The 19,633-nt window shown below is 35.9% G+C and overlaps 1 protein-coding gene across 1 annotated transcript in view; it reads left to right on the top strand.

Moving 5' to 3' along the window:
• LOC106873354 (E3 ubiquitin-protein ligase NEDD4) overlaps positions 1-19,633 on the top strand; it is a 353,166-nt gene that overhangs the window by 312,661 nt on the left and 20,872 nt on the right. Inside the window, exons 13-17 of the mRNA XM_052965854.1 lie at positions 3,158-3,193; positions 12,107-12,214; positions 15,009-15,128; positions 16,160-16,214; positions 18,682-18,734. Coding sequence (XP_052821814.1) covers positions 3,158-3,193; positions 12,107-12,214; positions 15,009-15,128; positions 16,160-16,214; positions 18,682-18,734 — 372 coding nt within the window. The remainder of the gene's footprint in view (positions 1-3,157; positions 3,194-12,106; positions 12,215-15,008; positions 15,129-16,159; positions 16,215-18,681; positions 18,735-19,633) is intronic.

Here is a 19,633-nt window from a genome sequence, read left to right as displayed (position 1 = left end):
AACCACATGGTTCCAGGTTCAGTCCCACTGCGTGGCACCTTGGGCAAGTGTCTTCTACTATAACCTCGGGCCGACCAAAGCCTTGTGAGTGGATTTGGTAGATGGAAACTGAAAGAAACCTGTCGTATATATATGTATGTGTGTTTGTGTGTCTCTGTTTGTCCCCCCAACATTGCTTGACAACCGATGCTGGTGTGTTTACATCCCTTAGCGGTTCGGCAAAAGAGACCGATAGAATAAGTACTAGGCTTCCAAAGAATAAGTCCTGGGGTCGATTTGCTCGACTAAAGGCGGTGCTCCAGCATGGCCGCAGTCAAATGACTGAATCAAGTAAAAGAGAGTAAAGAATACCAAGTACTGAGAGTGGATAGTACTCAAGGTGGCAGAAGATGATCTGGGGTTTAAAGTAGTGAGTCTAGGTATCGGAATTGGGCACCACAGATGAAATGACACTGTGTCAAAGCAAGTGGTAATATGCTGTACAGTAGACCTTTCTAACCCATGCTAGCATGAAAAGTTGGATGTTTAGATGAAGATGAAAAAGGCTGAGAAGTGGAAAACGAAATCAGCTTCTTCCTTTGTTAAATCTGATGCACAATAACATCAAAATGAGACAATTTGGTGTGTCTGACCATTCAGCATAGCCAACTGGACACTCAACCTGTTTTGCTGACTAGTTTTTGGTGTTGGAGTCGCAGAAATATATGCATGCAGAGAGAAAGGGTGAGCGGAGGAGAGAGCAAGACTTAACAATTAATTGAACACAATTGGCATAAACACTTTCCACCTCCTCATACATATGAAGGGAAATACACTTACACATACATACAGTAAGACAGAGAATGAAAAAAACATTAATGTCTGATGTTGAATAAGTCAATGTTACATCCGTGATGCCAAATAGGTAGCACCAAAACAGTTGTGCCAAAATATTTCATACCCTAATAACATTGATGATCACAATTATTAAATGACCATTCGATAATTCATTTCTGCATTTCTGGCAGTGAAAGTGCTTGGTTGTACATCTTGGTGCAGTTATTTTTGCCAGTGTTTACATGTTTTGATGATATTTAAAACATAAACTTGTTGTGCTTTAGGACCTTTTTATGCTGTTCAAACACTTGCCATACTGTAAACTGTAGAAACAACTCACTTTCTGTGTAGTCCCAAGATAATTATTGAGTGTGTGGTCAACTCTCATATGAGTTCAAGTCTTGTCTTGAGTGTTACTTGGTAAAAAATGGGCTTTACTCAGTTAACTTATTCTAAATAAAACTATATAGTTTTCAAGTAGAGCCCCATATGACTCAAAGAATTGTGAAATTTACAGCATGCCTGGGTTTTTTTAAAATAATGTTATCATTACTTTTGTTTTTCTTGTTTTTCACAAATTAAATGATTTATTCCATGACATCTCCTCTAATAAATGTCAGATTTATTGTATTTAGTGTATGAACTTAGATGAAAATTTGACATGGGTACCTGTTTTTTTCAAAACTCAAGATTATAATGAGAATTGTCAATGTAATTCTCTCATAAGTATCCACTTCTCTCTCATTTTAATTAGTTCTCAACTCTGAAATTCCTTTATGTAATTCTGGAAAAATTGCTTTTGAGTCTTCATGTCAAGGTAAAAAACGATCATGTGAATCTTTGAACTTGTGATCCACAAGCCAAATATTAAAGCCATGCGTGTAGGTGTTTTGTGTTGTGTTTAGAGTATAAGCCTAGGGACACTCACATTCTCACACACACAATTCTACATTTTTCCAAGTTAACAATGAGGTATAGGTGTTAAGGGTTTTTGAGAAAGTTACCTATGATGGAGTAGTGTTTTACATAGAATGATCAACTTGTCTCCATTTAGCACTGGAAATCCATATGAAGGCCTGGTCCTATGGGTAGTTGTGATTCATGAAAGGTTCTTCATTTCATGTTGCTCCAGTTTACTCAGCTATGAGAGACTACCAGCCTAATGCTGGTGCAGTTCTCTCTTTCTCCAGGTGCCACATCCTTGATGTTTCTCTGGGATGAAGATAGGAATAGTTTAAAGGGTGTCTATGTCTGCTCAAGACTACACAGGCACCTAAGAAACCAATTAGCAAAAGTGTGGTACATGCTGCCAGATCATACATGTGTGGGAGTGACAGCTATGGAGTTTTAGATTCTAGGACAATGATTCCCAAACCTGTGTTCATCTGCCTCTCCTTGACTCTTTACTTCATCTTTACTTCCTCCTATCCTTGAGCATTAACTATAAGGGAAGAAGGCAGCATAATGCTATCAAAGATAATAACGTGTGAGGAATGATAAAAGCAGTGACACTTCATCATCATCGTTTAACGTCCGCTTTCCATGCTAGCATGGGTTGGATGATTTGACTGAGGACTGGTGAACCAGATGGCTACACCAGGCTCCAATCTGATTTGGCAGAGTTTCTACAGCTGGATGCCCTTCCTAACGCCAACCACTCCGAGAGTGTAGTGGGTGCTTTTATGTGCCACTGGCACGAAGGCCAGTCAGGTGGTACTGGCAATGGCCATGCTCAAAATGGTGTATTTTACGTTCCACCTGCACAGGAGCCAGTCCAGTGGCACTGGCAACGATCTCGCTCGAATGTATTTTCACGTGCCACCAGCACAAGTGCCAGGATGGCGATGCTGGGCACAGGTACCATCATGATTTTGCTTTTGCTTGCCCCAGAAATGTTTTTACTGAAAAGACAAGTGTTGTTCTAGATAGAAGAGAAGTTGCAAAAACTAGATAATTGCAGTTGCTTAGCTGCAGGCCAGCCCTAATCGAATAAATTTATGATCTTTTTTAGGCATAGTATATCTAGGAATACAGTATCTAATGTATCCTTCCTTATTTAAGAATGCTATATAAGGGTATTTGGTTGTTGTTTTTAGGTTGAATGACTGCATAAAGGCTACCTTAGCTTTGTTTGAATAGGAGTAGGAATAGTTGGTGATGGCTCACTTAGGTGAGGCTACAGTTGTAACTTATAGATGGGGAGAGACGGAAGTCCACAAGAGCTATTAAAGGGCAAAACAAATAAATTAATTTAAAAGAGAATTTAGGCTTGTTAAGAGATACTTGTGATATTTATGTATTGGCTTTTATTGATTTTCTTGTATATATTTCTTTGTTTTAGACTCGAACATTACAAGAAGAAGATACCAGCTCAACTGTAAGTATTTGATTATATGAAACTTTAGAGAAGATATATTTTCATTTATTTTTTTTCCACTCATTGAACTGTATTTGTTTATAAAGCAACAATTACAGATACAGCATTTATTTTTCTGAAACTTTTGTTTCCAGTCTTTCCAGATTGTTGATTTTTCTGAATCGGGGGCGGTCTGTTGATTTTTCTGAATCAGGGGCGGTCACATTAGCTAATGAATGCATTGTAAATTAAACAAATATTAAATACAGGTATCTGAGAATTAGTGCAGTCGATAAGAGTTTCCAGACTGTCACTGTTTGGAAAGTTTTTGTTATACATGTTGTACATTATTTGGAAAACTGTTATTTTTCTTGTTTGAATATAATTTAATTTAATGTAAAAATTTCCTTGAATTTGACATAATCTTAACTAACAACTCTTACATTAGTATTTGTTTAAAACTAAGATTGCTATTTCTATGGTAATTATTTAAAATGTCTATTGTAAATGTGCAATTAACAGAAAAATGTTTAACCTTTTTTGATACCAACTCACCTAAGATTGTGCCTAGTTCTGTAATATGAACTTCCTGTTGTTAAAGTGATCTAAATTAAAACCTTCCATCTAAATTTCATGTCAATTTCTGTTTTGGCTTAACCTTTTGCCTGTCCCAAACATTTTCATGAGTTTGTCTTAAATGTCCATGTTTGTATGCAGACTTTTAGTTAGCCTTTATGTTATATATTCTGAGTAACATAAAGCTTTCTTTTTTATAAATCCTAAGTTACTCTGGCAATTTAAAAGAATTGAAAATGTTAATCAATTATGATGCATGAGTGTCTGCAAAATATGTCCCTTGTATCATGATACACAGGACAGGCATAGGGTTAATTTATATTCCAAAACACCAGATTGATAATGACAAAATTATTTTATAAATTCATTATTTTCAAAATTAATTGAAAAAAAAAAAAGCAATATATTTCAACAGAAATATAGTAATAAAAGGGTTAAGGGCTGGCACCAGACTGATTTGTATCTTGCATCAAACCAACTACCCCGCCCTCCCAAAAAGTGCCTTTCAAAGTGATTTGTGCACCAAAATAATATTTCTTAGTATGTGAGGAAGATAACCAAACATTAAAATATTATTTTCTACAAAGCATGTTTTTGAAGAACAATGTTTTTATTTTTTCTTAAAATAATATTTATAAAGGCTCAGTTGTGGCTGTGTGGTTAAGAAGTTTGCTTCCCAACTACATAGTTTCAGGTTCAGTCCCAATACATGGTACCTTGAGCAAGTGTCTTTTATAGCCCTGGGCCAACCAAAGTCTTGTGAATGGATTTGGTAGATGGAGACTGAAGTATGCTTGTTGCATGAGAAAGTGTGTGTGAGAGAGTATGTTTGGGTTTCCTTGTCTTCACATCACATAAGTTGTGAATGAGTGTCACTATCATACAAACAGTGTACTTTATTTCCAACCTTCCATGAAAATGTCCCTGGCCATGGGGGAATTATTACCTTGCTTGAAAATAGACAGGAAGGGAATCTGGCTGTAGAAAATCTACCTCAACATGTTTTGGTTTGCCAAAATCTTACCAGTATCCAACACAGCATCAATAATGGCAAATAATCACAAACATTGTGGGGAGGATATAACCAGTAATATAGAATTTTAGTGCTTAACTGCTATTTATTTCCTTGATCTTGAAAGGACAACGAATTGACACCAGCAGGATTTGAACTTTGGATATATAGAGGTGTACAGGGTACAAAGCATTTTGCCCAGTTTTCTACTACTTCTGCCATTTACTAACCTTATTAGGACTAATAAAAATAATTCTTTCTAATTTTGGCTCATGACCAGCAATTTTACTTAGAGGAGTAAATCAATCACATTGATCCCAGTACATTATTTTATCAATCCCTGAAAGGATTAAAGGCAAATTTGACCGTGACAAGATTTGAACTTGGGGCATATTTCTGGAGGAAATAACTTTGGTAATAGCTATAAATTTTGTAATACTAAAATATAAAATAAGTTTGTTACCTTGGCCTCAATTTTTTTTATAAAACTACAATCTCTCAGGCAAAGCAGCAGGTTCTGTTACAAGTTGTAAATAAAATTTAAGTATCAAATGAAATAAGTATTATCTACGCACATATTGTTGTAGTTAAAACCTATTGATGTTTCTTTCTCAGTGTTAGAGACAAGTGCTAATTTAATTGGTTCACTGACAAAGTTGTGTGAAATAAAATCTCTTTACATTATACTAACTGCATATGTGCATACACACACACACACTCTCTCTCTCTCTCTCTCTTATAGACACAAAGGTACATGTATTGCAAAAGGTAGATTTGTTAAGTAAATTAATGTTTAGTTTCACTTAGAACAAAATTTCAAATATCTATAAAATCTATTTTGCTTCAGTCACTGGCTTGTGGCCATACTGGGGCACTGCTTCCAAGAGTTTTGTTAGACGAATCTTCTATGAACACATTTCACTTGAAAATAATTGAAGGTTGGCAGCAGGGAGGGTATCCAGTTGCACAAAATCTGTCTGATCCATGTGAGCATGAGCATGGAAAAATGACTATTGCATATATACATATTTTTATCCCATGGACAGTAATATTTCCAACTGGTGAAGACAAGGATACCCAAACTGTATGTAATTTTTCAAGGCTTCATTTCTGTGTACTTACATATATGTACTTGATTGCTGACATTTATATTAACTTGGCTTGCGAAGACCTGTTGGGGCAAGTGAAAGTGAAATCGTCATGGCACCTGTGCCCAGCATCACCTTCCTGGCACTTATGCCAGATGGCATGTGTAAAGACATTCGAGCGAGATTGTTGCCAGTACCGCCTGACTGGCCCTCGTGCCGGTGGCACGTAAAAGCACCCACTACACTATCGGAGTGGTTGGCGTTAGGAAGGGCATCCAGCTGTAGAATCTCTGCCAAATCAGATTGGAGCCTGGTGTAGCCATCTGGTTCACCAGTCCTCAGTCAAATCGTTCAACCCATGCTAGCATGGAAAGAGAACATTAAACGACGATGATGATATATATATTGTAAGACATAAGAAAGTAGCCAATTGATAGGCCTTCTAGAATCTGGTGTTAATCTAATCAACTAATCCCTCCCCTCAGGATTGCTGTCTTTGTGCCCAACTCTGTATCTTCTGAGTTTGGTTTGTGCTAGGGTAACTCCATCTTTTATCTCTTCGAAATCAATAAAATAAGGTACCGGTCAATGGTATCCACTTATACTGCCCTTCAAAATTGCTGGATTGTGCCTAAATCACAAATCATTGTCATTACTATCATTATGAAGGTGGTGAGGTGGCAGAATCATTAGCATGCCGGGTAAAATGCTTAGTGGCATTTTGTCTGTCTTTATGTTCTGAATTCAAATTCCGCTGAGGTCAACTTTGCCTTTCATCCTTTCGGGGTTGATAAAATAAGTACCAGTTAAACACTGGGGTCAATGTAATTTACTTAACCCCTCCCCACAAAATTTTGGGCTTTATGCCTACAGTGGAAAGGATTAGAATTCCACTGGGGTTGACTTTGCCTTTCGTCCTTTCGGGCCCAATGAAATAAGGACCCATTATGCACTGGGGTTGATATAATTGATGAGCCCCCTCCTCCAAATTTTGGGCTTTGTATCTATAGCAGAAAGGATTATTATTATGTAAGGTGGTGAGCTGGCAGAATCATTAGCATGTTGAAGGCGGTGAGTTGGCAGAATCGTTAGTATGCCGGGCAAAATGCTTAGCGGTATTTCGTCTGCCATTACGTTCTTAGTTCAAATTCTGCCGATGTCGACTTTGCCTTTCATTCTTTCGGGGTCCATAAATTAAGTACCAGTTACGCACTGGGGTCGATGTAATCGACTTAATCCCTTTGTCTGTCCTTGTTTATCCCCTTTATGTTTAGCCCCTTGTGGGCAATAAAGAAATAAGAATCATCAGCCTGCTGGGCAAAATGCTTAGCAGCATTATGCCTCTCTTTATGTTCTGAATTCAAATTCTGCCAGGGTTGACTTTGCCTTTCATCCTTTCAGGGTCGATTAAGTAAGTAGCAGTTGATTGCTAGGGTCAATGTAATTGACTTACTCCCTCTCCTGAAATTGCTGGTCATGTGCCAAAAATTTGAAACCATTACTATTATTTTGATGGTGAGCTGGGAGAATTGTTAGCACACCTGACAAAATGCTTAGTGGCATTTTGTCTGTCTTTATGCTCTGAGTTCAAATTCCACTGAGGTTAATTTTTCCTTTGATTGTTTTGGGGTCAATAATATAAGTATCAGTAGAGAATTGGGGTTGATGTAATTGACTTATTCCTTCCTATGAAATTACTAGCCTTGTGCCAAAATTTGGAAACATTATTATTACAGCAGCAGGTTCACAGAATCTTTAGAACATCAATTAAAAACGCCTTGTGATATTTGTTTCATCTTTTACATTCTGAGTTCAAATCCTGCTGAGGTTGACTTTGCCTTTCATTCTTTTGGGATTGCTAAAATTAGTATCAGTCAAGTACTGGGGTCAATGGTTAAAGACAAACTTCCTCCTCCTCAAAATTGCTGGCTTTGTGCCTAAATTCTAACTATTGTATCATACTTAATATTGGTACTTATTTGAGTAGATGCAAGGAGAGATCAGCACTGGTGGGATTAAAGTCAGAACCACAAGGTTCAAACATTAGATACAGCAAATCATTTGGTCTGGTTGCCCTGCTGCTGTTGCTACTTCTACTGACTGGTTTTGGAATTGGTTTAAATTAATTACAAAGCAGGTGCTTTACATATATAAGCCCTTGATCCAGTTTTATTGTTTGAAGTGGTTTCATTTAGTCTGTTAACACTAGCAGGAAAGGCAAAAATATCATAACTCTTTTGCCCTCCCATATAAGGGTGTGGGGGAAAAACCCCCAAAGAAACCTATTCTAGTTTCACCATTCTTGATAAACATCTCAACAGTAAGTGCATGGCATACTCTGGCCAAAACCACGAGGACATCTTGAAAGCAAAAGTTACTTCATTTGTGGCAGGGTGTAGCAGGAAAAGCTAAGGGAGGTTCTTCTGCCACTCCTTGTATAAATTTGAAGATTTATTCTAATAATGATTATTGTAATAAAAATGATAATTGCTTTTATAGAGAAAGCAATTATTTTCATTACACTAAGTCAACCCCAGTAGAGGTGGTAAGTTAGTTGACCACTATGGAATAACAATGGTAATCACAGTAACAGCTTTTTCTTCTTCTCTTTCACTGCAGTATTCTCCTTATTTATATTTTGAAGCTGTTTCTCTTTCTCCATTCATCAGCTGCTGCTTGGCATTTTTACATTCTTCTGTCTCTTTGGTTTCTTCTTACATAATTCTGTAGTGCACTCGAGCACTGTGTATATAATAATCTCATTATTATTATTATAATAAAGGTGGCAAGCTGACAGAATTTTTAGCACGTTGGGTGAAATGCTTAGTGGTATTTCGCCTGTTGTTATGTTCTGAGTTAAAATTCCACTGAGGTCAACTTTGCCTTTCATGTCAATAAATTAAGTACCACTTGTGTACTGAGATCAATCTAATCGACTGGCTCCCTCCCTCCAAATTTCAAGCCTTGTACCTATAGTAGAAAGGATTATTATTATTATTAAGGTAGTGAGCTGGAAGAATTGTTAGCACATTGGACAAAATATTTAGTGGCATTTCTACTGGCTTTTTACATTCAGAGTTCAAATACTGCTCAGGTCAATGTTGCTTATCACCTTTTTTGGGTTGATAAAATAAAGTACCATTTGAACACTGGGGTCGATGTAACTGTCTTACCTCCCCACTTAAAATAGCTGGCCATGTGTCAAAATTTGAAACCATTATTATTATTATTATTATTATTATTATTATTAATTTTTTTAATAATTATTAAAAAAATTATTAAGGCTGTGAACTGGCAGAATTGTTAGCATGTCAGACAAAATGCCTAGTGGCATTTCTTCAAATTAATGTTCTAAGTTGACTTTACTTTTCATCTTTCAGGGTTGATAAAGTACCAGTCAAGTACTAGAGTTGATAGTATCAACTAACATTGCCCCTAAAATTTCTGTCTGTGTGCATAAATTATTATTATCATTATTATTAATGTTTTTTTAGAGGAACAACATTACCAAATTAATCAGGTTATTGAAACTAGTTGACAAGCTTGTTTTTCTGAGAGCTCATTGCCACATAATGGTATTTTACATATTTCTGACTATGATGATGATAATTGTAATAATTATTGTAATTGTTAATGATAGTAACTGTTGAAGTAATAGAACTAAAATGTATATTTTTTATTTTGCTCAATGCATTCCTCGGAATTGTAATGCACAACTGAAATAGTTTCCCCTCTCACATGCTTTCAACTGATGTTTCCTAAAAATTGTCTTGAATACCTTGAAATGTCAAAGAAAAATAGCTCCTGCATTTTTCACTTCAAATCAGAGAACCTTTCCCATCATCAACCAATGCAAAGCACTTTTGTCCAGACTAATAACAATTACCAAAATATATTGGTTTTTGGATTAGTTCTTCAATTATATTTCCTTGAATGGCATTTTATATTGACCTTTGTATCTTGAGGTTCCATCCTGACACTCCATTGCCACTATTTTATCTTTTTCTAGTTACACTCTCACCCTTCTATAATGTGAGTTAGCAGAAAAAAAAAAACCTATTGTGGACTCTTTTCCCTCACTTCAACTCTTCACCCCAAAAGCTACCTTTCTCTTTTCCACAGCTGCCCCACTCAGTTAAAAAGGATCTTAGTATTGCAGGCTGCATGGCAATCTCTATGTTGCAGTTGCCATGAAATAAACACCCAGTACACTGTGAAGTGGTTGGTATTAAGAAGAGCATGCCAAAAAAAAAAAAGAGGAACACAATACATTCTTTGGGCCCTTTAGTTCCTGTTACATGATGATGGGATAAGAGAACTTGGATATTTACTTCAAAGTGTTTGAGCCAATACATAATTTTGTTATATATAATCTGTCCCTATAACATCTGAATTAGCCATAGTTTTGACCTTAGCAAATTTTGAGTGATGATGTCTTCTTTTATTATAATTCGAATATTTGTGTGACTTGTCAAAGGAAATAAAATATGGCATCTGTGTGTGTCTGTAAGAAAATAGATTGTTTAATTACTGTTGGTCTGAGGAATTGCTAATTAATTTGTGGTAATAAGTATTTAAGTATTTGGGCCAGGAATTCAAGAATAGAAAGCTAAGAGTGCAAAGTTGTTGCTTGCAAGTGTGTATGATCTGATAGAATATACCATTCTTTCACCGATTGTTTTTGGTGCCTGCATAGTCATAAGCAGACATAAATAAGCCTCTTGGCTCAGCAGAACATCCAAAATGTCACTGCTGGAAGAGAAAAATAGCTGCACTATCACTATGGGGCTGTAACTCATATACAGCTGAGTAGGCTGAAGGAATGTGAAATGAAAGTGTATTGCTCAAGGAGACAAGCACTGCTCAGTCCACCCTAACCACTGGGCTATGCCAAGTATTGTATCTCAAAAATACAACATTGATATTTCACTATTTCTTCATATCATGATGATATTGAATTAGCTGGTTTTTGATGTGTGGAGGTGTGTGTTTTCTGATTCCATGCCAACTTCAAGATTGTTCGAAGAACTATCAATGGAAAATATCACTCCTGTCCCTCCCAGTTAGCAGAAAACCTGTCAGACAATAAACATAAATATATTCACATTTCTAAAAGAGCTATTGAATATTTACTTATCTGTTCTTAAATAATGTTGGTAAAATTGATCAAGAATTAATTTTGAAAACTCGGATGTGACTTCAGTTAGCAGAAAAGATTTTGTCCTTTGTAGTGTGTGTATGTGTGTGTGCGCATGCACACACATGCACACACCATCATCATCATCATTTAACGTCTGTTTTCCGTACTGGCATGGGTTGGATGGCTTGACAGGAGTTGGCAAGCTAGAAGATGGCAAGCTCCACTGTCTGTTTTGGCATAGCTGTTATGGCTGGGTGTCCTTCCTAACATTAACCACTTTACAGATTGGACTGGGTCAAACAAACAAAGAAGTACTCCATCCAGTTAGAGATAAATATCATTTAACACAGGATTTAAATGTGTGCTACTAATATGAACAATTGCAGAATAGTACACAGCAACCATACAAGCCTGTCTGATTATTGTACTCTCTGAACATGAAACTTATTTAAGCTCACATATAAATCCTATGTTTGCGAAATATTATATCTGTGTGTGTGTATGTGCATGCATGCACATGTATGAAGGACCACTGTACAATGTGATTTTGTATCGCATAATTATCATCATTTTAATGTTCACTTTTCATTGCTTGCATGGGTTGGACAGAATTTATTGAAGCAGATTTTCTATGGCTAGATGCCCTTCCTGTCATTAATCCTCATCTGTTTTAAAGCAGGATAATATTTTTCCAATTACCAGAGAAGTTTCTGCAGAATATTGTAAATGAATGACACTGCTTGTATGACAGTGACACTCTTTTGCAACCACTGTACAATGTCAAGACAAGGAAATGCACAAATACACATGTATATACCCACATGTGTATATATATGTGTGTGTGTGTGTATTACGATGGGCTTCTTTGAGTTTCCGTCTACTGAATCCATTCACAAAGCTTTGCTCAGTCCAGAGCTATAGCAGAAGATATAAGCCCAAGGTGTCACACAGTGGAACCTGATCCTAAAATTGTGTGGATGGGAAGCAAACTTCTTAATCACAGCTACAACCATCCCTGCACCTATCACAAATAATGACAATATCCCATTTACAGTATAAGACTGAATTGTTAGTCTATTTAGTATGGAAATGTTACTCTTTCTCCTGTTTGATTGCAGTCAAATAGTGATGTTAGTGAGGAACCTCTCCCTGCAGGTTGGGCAACCTCAACTGCTCCAAACTCTCGACCATTCTTCATTGATCATAACACAAGAACAACAACTTGGGTAAGTTGTTAGACTGTTAGATATTTAAAGTTGTTTTTGTTTTTATTTATGGTTAACTTGACAATCTAGTGCAGTGTTTCTCAACCTTTTTAATATCCAGGCAAGATCCCAAACCTAGATGTTTTTCAGAGGGCTGCACCAAAGACAAGTAAAACACAAGTCAATTGAAGAAGAATTAATTATATTTATAGAGAGAAAAACCGTTGATGGCTGCTGGAGGGATGCTTAAAGGTCACAAGCAGCCTTGAGAGCCACAGTTGAAAACTGCTGACCTAGTGTCTAAAACTGGGTTTCAATCTCAGTTCTAGCTTTTCTAATTTATTGTACTTTTAATAAATCTTATGTAAATTAGTTTCTTGTGAAGAGATGAGAAGTATTTCATTCTTTGGAGTATGTTATAAAATGAATATCTTCCTTTCTCTCTCTCTCTCTCTCTCTCTTTCACTTTCCAACCCTCTCCATCCAAGTTCAATTCAAAATGGATGATTGTTCAATAGGTTCAGTAACATTCACCTTTGAGTTCTCTACTTACATTCTCCTCTCAATGGAATATATTTTTCATTTTTATTTTTTTGTTGTCGGTTATTTCATGTCAACAGCTTAACTTTTTATTATGACAGCAGGAATTATGAAACAGAAATCTGGGATGGGCCCTTTTTTCCTAATTTTGTTTTCATTTGGGTTTTATAAATACTGTTATTAATATTTAGGTTTGAGTTTAATACCTTGACAAATTCCTGTATTAGCTGTGACAATGTTAAGGTCCTGCTGTCATTAGATAATATCACAAGATGATGGTGATACCATCACAGTTTGAAATGGTGACTTTACTATTTCTATAGTAGTTATAAAACAGAACTAGGTTTAATTATATCAATGAAAAATGAACTGAAATATATCTTTATAGATTATCTCCAGAGTTGGAAAACCTAGAAATCCTTCAAATGCTTCCATTTTGTTTGCTTCTTTCACCAAACCAAACCTGCTGTATGCTTCCTTGTAAGCTTTCCTTTTAAACTGGAAAAAAAACAAAACAAAACAAAAAAAAGAACAACTACCTTTAGAGTTCAAAAGACCCAGCAGTGGTCTGTATTGCAAAAATAAGTTAATTACAATGTAAAAAAATCTGTTTTTTGTCTGTGGTCAGTAAGTGTTATTTCCTATTTGCTTCTATCTAGAAATCGGATGAAATAACTACTATTTCCTTCAAACTTTGCTTTTGTGACTTGGACGTCAATGTTTTAAGACCGACCTATTTTCAATTACATTTCAGACAGATTCAATGCTAAGTTGCTGAAGCAGAAATATCATTATAGCAAATATTCTGCTCAGTACCATAGATTTGCTTGTCAGTTGCTTGACCTTAACCACTTGAGCATGTCCCTTTAGTGGGGGAGTACCATAGCCATGGGTTGAGAGGTATTCTTTGGAGGTTTGAATAAATGTAACAAAAGCAATGTTTGAAAGAAATATTAACAATTTTTCATACTTTCTAGTGGTAAGCAAATAGGAAATAACAGTTATTACCCAAGGACAAAAATCATGTTACACAGTGTAATATGTTCACAAAATAGAAATGAATTATAGTGTTTTAAATAGATCCTTGTTAAATGAAGGGTGCTCTCTAAAACATTAGAGTTCATTTTTCCTTTAAACTTTTCCAGTGTTAAAACAGTATTTCTTCTTCAACCTCTGCACTTTTATATTTAAAAACTATTCTTCAACACAACCATTATTTTTTCTTTTTTTATCCTGCACTATTTTTATCATATTCTTTTACTGCCTTAACTTGTTAGATTCTCTCCAGGAATAAATACTAGGCACCAGTTTATGTATCTGTCCTACTGTTGTTTGATGAATTACATCACAAATACTTCCTATGATGTTTGTTTATTTCACATGTTAGCAATGACATCTCTCTTCTTACAGCAATTATTCAAATAGACTTGGTTGTCTTATGATTCATAAGGCCTGGGTATAACCTGGTTTTCATGGTGTGAAAGTGACTGAGATGACAACACTGCTATCTGAATGGGACACCAGTCTGTGACAGGATTTAATTTCCTAGCTATTGCTGGAACTCATAGCTGAGTAGATTGGAGCAATATGATATGAAGTGTTTTGCTCAAGAACACAATGTCCAGGAATCAAAAGCATGATCTTTACAATTCGGAGTGCAAAGCCCTAACTAACACACACCTCGAGTAATTATTCAAAAAGATTAACAAACATCGGTTCTCTGTTTTCTACATACATATTAACTCTGTTGATAAATGCTTATAATCATTTTATATTCATCAGGTTAAAAATAGAATGTGGGTAACCAGTTATGGTACAAAACCAAAGGCTGAAGTCAAATATAGATATATTTAAATCTCAGATTAACCAAATGACATCAATTATGACAACCCATCCAACCCATGTCAGCATGGAAAAGCTGATGTAAAACTGATGAGGATTATAGATACTTATATGAATATCCTAAATATATTGAAGAACCAACAATTAGGGTGTCATTTTGCTCAGCTTCTTAAAGAAAGTTGGAATTAGATGGTACCTGCAGCCATTTAGCTAATTTCATATAAAAAGTAATGGATGTGTTGGTCCTCAAATAGAAAAATGTTAATTTCTTGGAGTACAAGAAAATAATTTGAACCTAGACATTTAGCTTTACATCATCATATACTGGGAGGTGGGGGGTAATCTTTTGTGATATAATTACATCTAATTTCACAGTTTTACAGCCTTCCTTCTTGTTTTCGTTTTTGTACTAATTTATTTATTTGCCTTTAAGGAAGATCCACGGAAAACACGTTCAAATTCATTAAGAACGGCAGCTACACCAGATGCTCCTAAACCTTTTGTACGATCGTCATCTAATGAGGATCTCTTAAATAATCTTGGACCTTTGCCGGTAAGTAACTGTCTTAAATATCACATTGATTTCTCTGTTGTTGGTAATCCACCATAAGATTCACACCCATTGATTTTCCACTGTAAATTTTTAAATACTTTTATCTTAGTTTTAAAATACAAAACTATGTATAATTTCTTAGTTGTCACTGACGATATAAATATTTCAATCTAGAAGTTTTAGTTGTCATTAATAAACTACTTCAAGTCCTTTCATCTTATTTCAATCTTTCCTTTTCAATTTAAAAAAGAAAATCTAAGTCTTACTCCATCTCTCATTCTTAATTTGTTAAACTTAATTTTTTTTTTTTGTTTTACATAATCTAATGGCAGTGTTCTTGCATGGCCACAACCTCTAGCTGAATAAGCTCTGTGGTCCATTTCTATGAGAATTTCATTGTGACTAGACAGTGATATTACCTAATCTTAACTTCACCTGAATTGTAGCGTATATCCTTGTATAAAAGGGAGGAAACACCATTTCTAGCCTCTTGGAGTTTTCAGTGATATTCAGCAATTAAGTTTATTTTCAGTGCAGAGACAATGTAGGGTCGAGAGGACACTAGGTTTTGCCAAGGACAAGACAACCTCACTTGTGCTGATGTTAAAAAATGCATCCATCACACACACTGTGCAAAGTAGTTGGTGTTAGACAGGGCATCCAGCCATAGAAACCATTACAAAAACTAAGTTATGTGGAACACAGCATGGTTGTCTGAGCTGTCAGATTCTGTTGATTCATTCAACTTATGCTAGCATGGAATATGGATGTAAAATTATTATACTAATTCTCTGCAACAACAAGACTTAACTATAGTTAGCTTGCGGCAGAGTATATTCTTATAAAGTTTCTTGCATGCTACAGTTATCTATTGTTTTAATGTATCCATCTTAGTTACTTCACACAATGTCAGTATAAAACTTCAGATTTACCTTGTTACCTTATTGCCTTATGATCTCACTTTGTTAATTGTTGTCTGTCTGACTTTAATATATGGATAAATATATATATACTCTTCTTCTATTTTGTAGCCTGGCTGGGAAGAACGTATTCACACAGATGGCAGAGTATTTTATATAGATCATAGTAAGTACTTTAGGTGTTTGGTATATGACAAAACCAAGTAGAATACTTGGTGAAGTGGTTTTGGTTCAGGCAGATATCCATTGGCAATATAACTTTTGCTGCTAAATATTTTGAAGTCTGTAAATTAAGAACTGAGTGCCTTTTCAAGATTCTTTATGTTGCGTTGAAGGATGGATGTCAGTGGAAGTGACTCGGGAGAGAAGGTGATGACTGGCAGTACAGAAAGGGTGAAGAGCAGTAGAAAATAAAATTGTAGATAGGGTAAGGATGAGAGGTAAGGATGAGAGGTAGGGTAAAGGTTGCAAGAGTATTTGGAGAGTGAGAGATGTTTAGTGATAGGGATGGAGTGGTCAAAAGTATATGGACTGAATTTGGTGAGAGTGATCAGTGGTAGATATAAGACAGGGGTAAGAATGAGGTATGGCTGTCAAGAATAAGTGATTCTTTGGAGAGTGAGAGATAACTGGTAGCACAGAAATATGTAGTTCTGCTCTCATTTAATTGCTGCAGAATATTGCAGTAGTAGGAGGAGTGATAGAGAGATAATGGAGTGGAGAAGGTTTAACTAGGACAAATTTGGTGAAGAGCCCAATTGTGTGCATTCCAGAACCTCAGTTTTGTGATTGAGGAGTCTTCTTGAGCACTCTGTATCATCAATCATGCGATACTTTGCCATCTCTTCTGGCAAGCTCAAAATTTTGAGATCAGCCTTCACTACTTTGTCCTATGTCTTCTTGGGTTTCCATCCACATGAAATGATCAGCACTTTCTTATACAGCTGTCCTCATCCAAACACATCACATGACCAAACCACCAGTCTTCTCTATTGTAAACTACATCTGATTGTTCTTATGCCCAGTTTTTCTCTCAACACATTTGTATCTTTTTGATCATGCACTCTTATGTTGCGCATCCAAAGGAGCATACTATTTATTTTCTAGTCTTCATATGTCCTCTGCATTCAGGACCCACATTTCAATACCATTACAGTTTGTATACAGTCATCATACAATCTGCCTTTCACTCTGAGAGGAAAGTCTTTTGTTACCAGTAGAGGTAATAGTTCTTTGAACTTTCTCTAGCCTATTCTTATTCTGGTTCTTATATTTTCAGAACATCTTTCCTGGCATTTGAGAAAGATGTATTTGTGTGCTCTTAGTATTTATTTTACTTGACATCTGCTGCATAAAAGTCTTTCTCTATTCACCTGCCTATGATATCACTACTCTTCTTGCATGTCCATAGTTTGCACTGGGTACTCCATAAGGAATTTATACCTACTCCTTTTCTATATATCAAGAAAGGTTATTTCTCTGCTACTTGATCCTATAAGTTGATGTCTGTAAAATTGCATGGCCTCAAAGTAAATTGATATGAAATTATGACTTACAAAATGCTACTCCTTATTTCTAAGGTTTCTTGTTTCTTCATCTTACTTTTAATTCTAAGTTTCTAATAGATATTTTAAGATATTTCGCCATTTAAAGTGAATAAAAAAATATATTTAATAGGTGCAGGCATGGCCATGTGGTTGAGAAATGGGCTTCTTAGCCCTATAGTTTCAGGTTCAGTTCCACTGCATAGCAACTTGAGCATATGTCATCTATGCCCTGAGCTGACCAAATCCATTCAAGGCTTTGGTAGATGGAAACTGAAAGGAACCTGTTTTGTGTGTGTGTGTATACACACACACACACACACACACACTTGTTTTGGCATCTTGTGATGGTTGTAAGTGAGCATCACTGTCATATAAGCAATCCAGTCTTCCATGAAAAAGCTATAGCTATGGGGAGATACTAACTTATTTGGAAATAAGTAAGAGTTGGTGACAGGAAGGGCATCCAGTCATAGAAAATCTGCCTCATTGAATTCCATTTGACGCATGCAAACATAAAAATCTATATCCATCTGGTTGGGGGACTTACCTAGACCAATACAACTCATCCATGCCAGACGCCTTCATCTTAAAATAGCAGTTTTCATATCGTTTACTTGATATCCAGTGTTTTCCACTAAGTAATTCATACACGCTCTTTTGTATGTCCATGCATGGGTTTCCAGAGAAAGAGATTGCTCAATATTTCATTCTTGCTTCTCCAGCAGTGTCCTGCATAACATATTCTTTTTTCTCTGATTATTTGAGGTGATGGTAGGAAGACTGTCATGCTGTTGTTGTTTTGTAAGTTGTTGCTGCTAAGAAAGATTGAGAACTGCACAAAGCATTCTTGTGTACGTAATGTCAAGCATAGAAAAGTGGATGTTAAATGAAAATGATATTTTTCTATTTCCATTAGTATTTTTTTTATTAAATAATGTTTTATTATTTTTTGTCAATGTGATTCACAAAGTAAGGGAATATATATATATTTTATATAATGGGATACAACAGACAGAGAGAATAGAATCTGTTTCCCATTTTATACTGTATTATTCTTGAGTTATTTCATGTTGTGTTTTCTTCCAGATACCAGAAGTACAATGTGGGAAGATCCCCGACTGCAGAAGCTTGGAGGTCCAGTAAGTATATTTTCTTTTAACATTTATTTCATTTATTAAGGTATGGCAGGTTAACCAAAATAGTGTTGTCTGATATTACAGTGTTTTCAGTCAGCCAAAATCCTGATGCATCAGGCAGGGCAATTGTATTCAATGTAGGTGCATGTATGGCTGTGTGGGGGAGAAATTTGCTTCCCAACCACCTGTTTTCAGATTCAGTCGCACTGCATGACACAATGGGCAAGTGCCTTCAACTATAGCCCCTAGTCGACCAAAGCCTTGTGAGTGGATTTAGTAGATGGAAAACTGAAAGAAATCCATTATATATGCATGTGTCTGTGTCTCCTTGTCTTGGCCTTACTGGGTAATTATAAACAAGTGTCATCATCATCAAAGTGGAGTCCTTTGTTTCCAATCTTCTCAGAAAATATTTCTGGCGATGGGGGAAATATTACCTTGTTTGGAAATAGTGAAGGTTAGCAATAGGAGGGGCATTCAGTTGTAGAAAATCTGTCTTATTTAATTCCATCTGACCAATGCAAGCATGGAAAAATGGACATTAGCATGATGATGGTATTGTCTACTTAGTCATGTTTGGATGAGGAATTGATTTTGAGGTAGGATTTTATGGTTGGGTGCTCTTCCTGTCATCAATCCTCACCTGATTTTTCAGGCAAAGGATTTTCATATTCCACACGTCTTTGACAGTGCAGACTGGTTGGAATGTCAACATCAGTTACTTGGGTAGTGACTAATGAAATATCAAGATTAATGTTTATCCATATGCATACATGTGCTGACACACACAAATATGGAAGGCTTTTGCATAGTTTCTATCTTTTAAATCCACTCACGAGGGATTTGTCAGCATAAAGTGACAGAAGAGACTTGTCCACAGTGCCATACAATGGAACTGAACC

Source organism: Octopus bimaculoides, chromosome 2, assembly GCF_001194135.2.
Source record: "Octopus bimaculoides isolate UCB-OBI-ISO-001 chromosome 2, ASM119413v2, whole genome shotgun sequence".
Lineage (NCBI taxonomy): Eukaryota > Metazoa > Mollusca > Cephalopoda > Octopoda > Octopodidae > Octopus > Octopus bimaculoides.
This window is presented reverse-complemented; position numbering and strand designations above follow the sequence as displayed.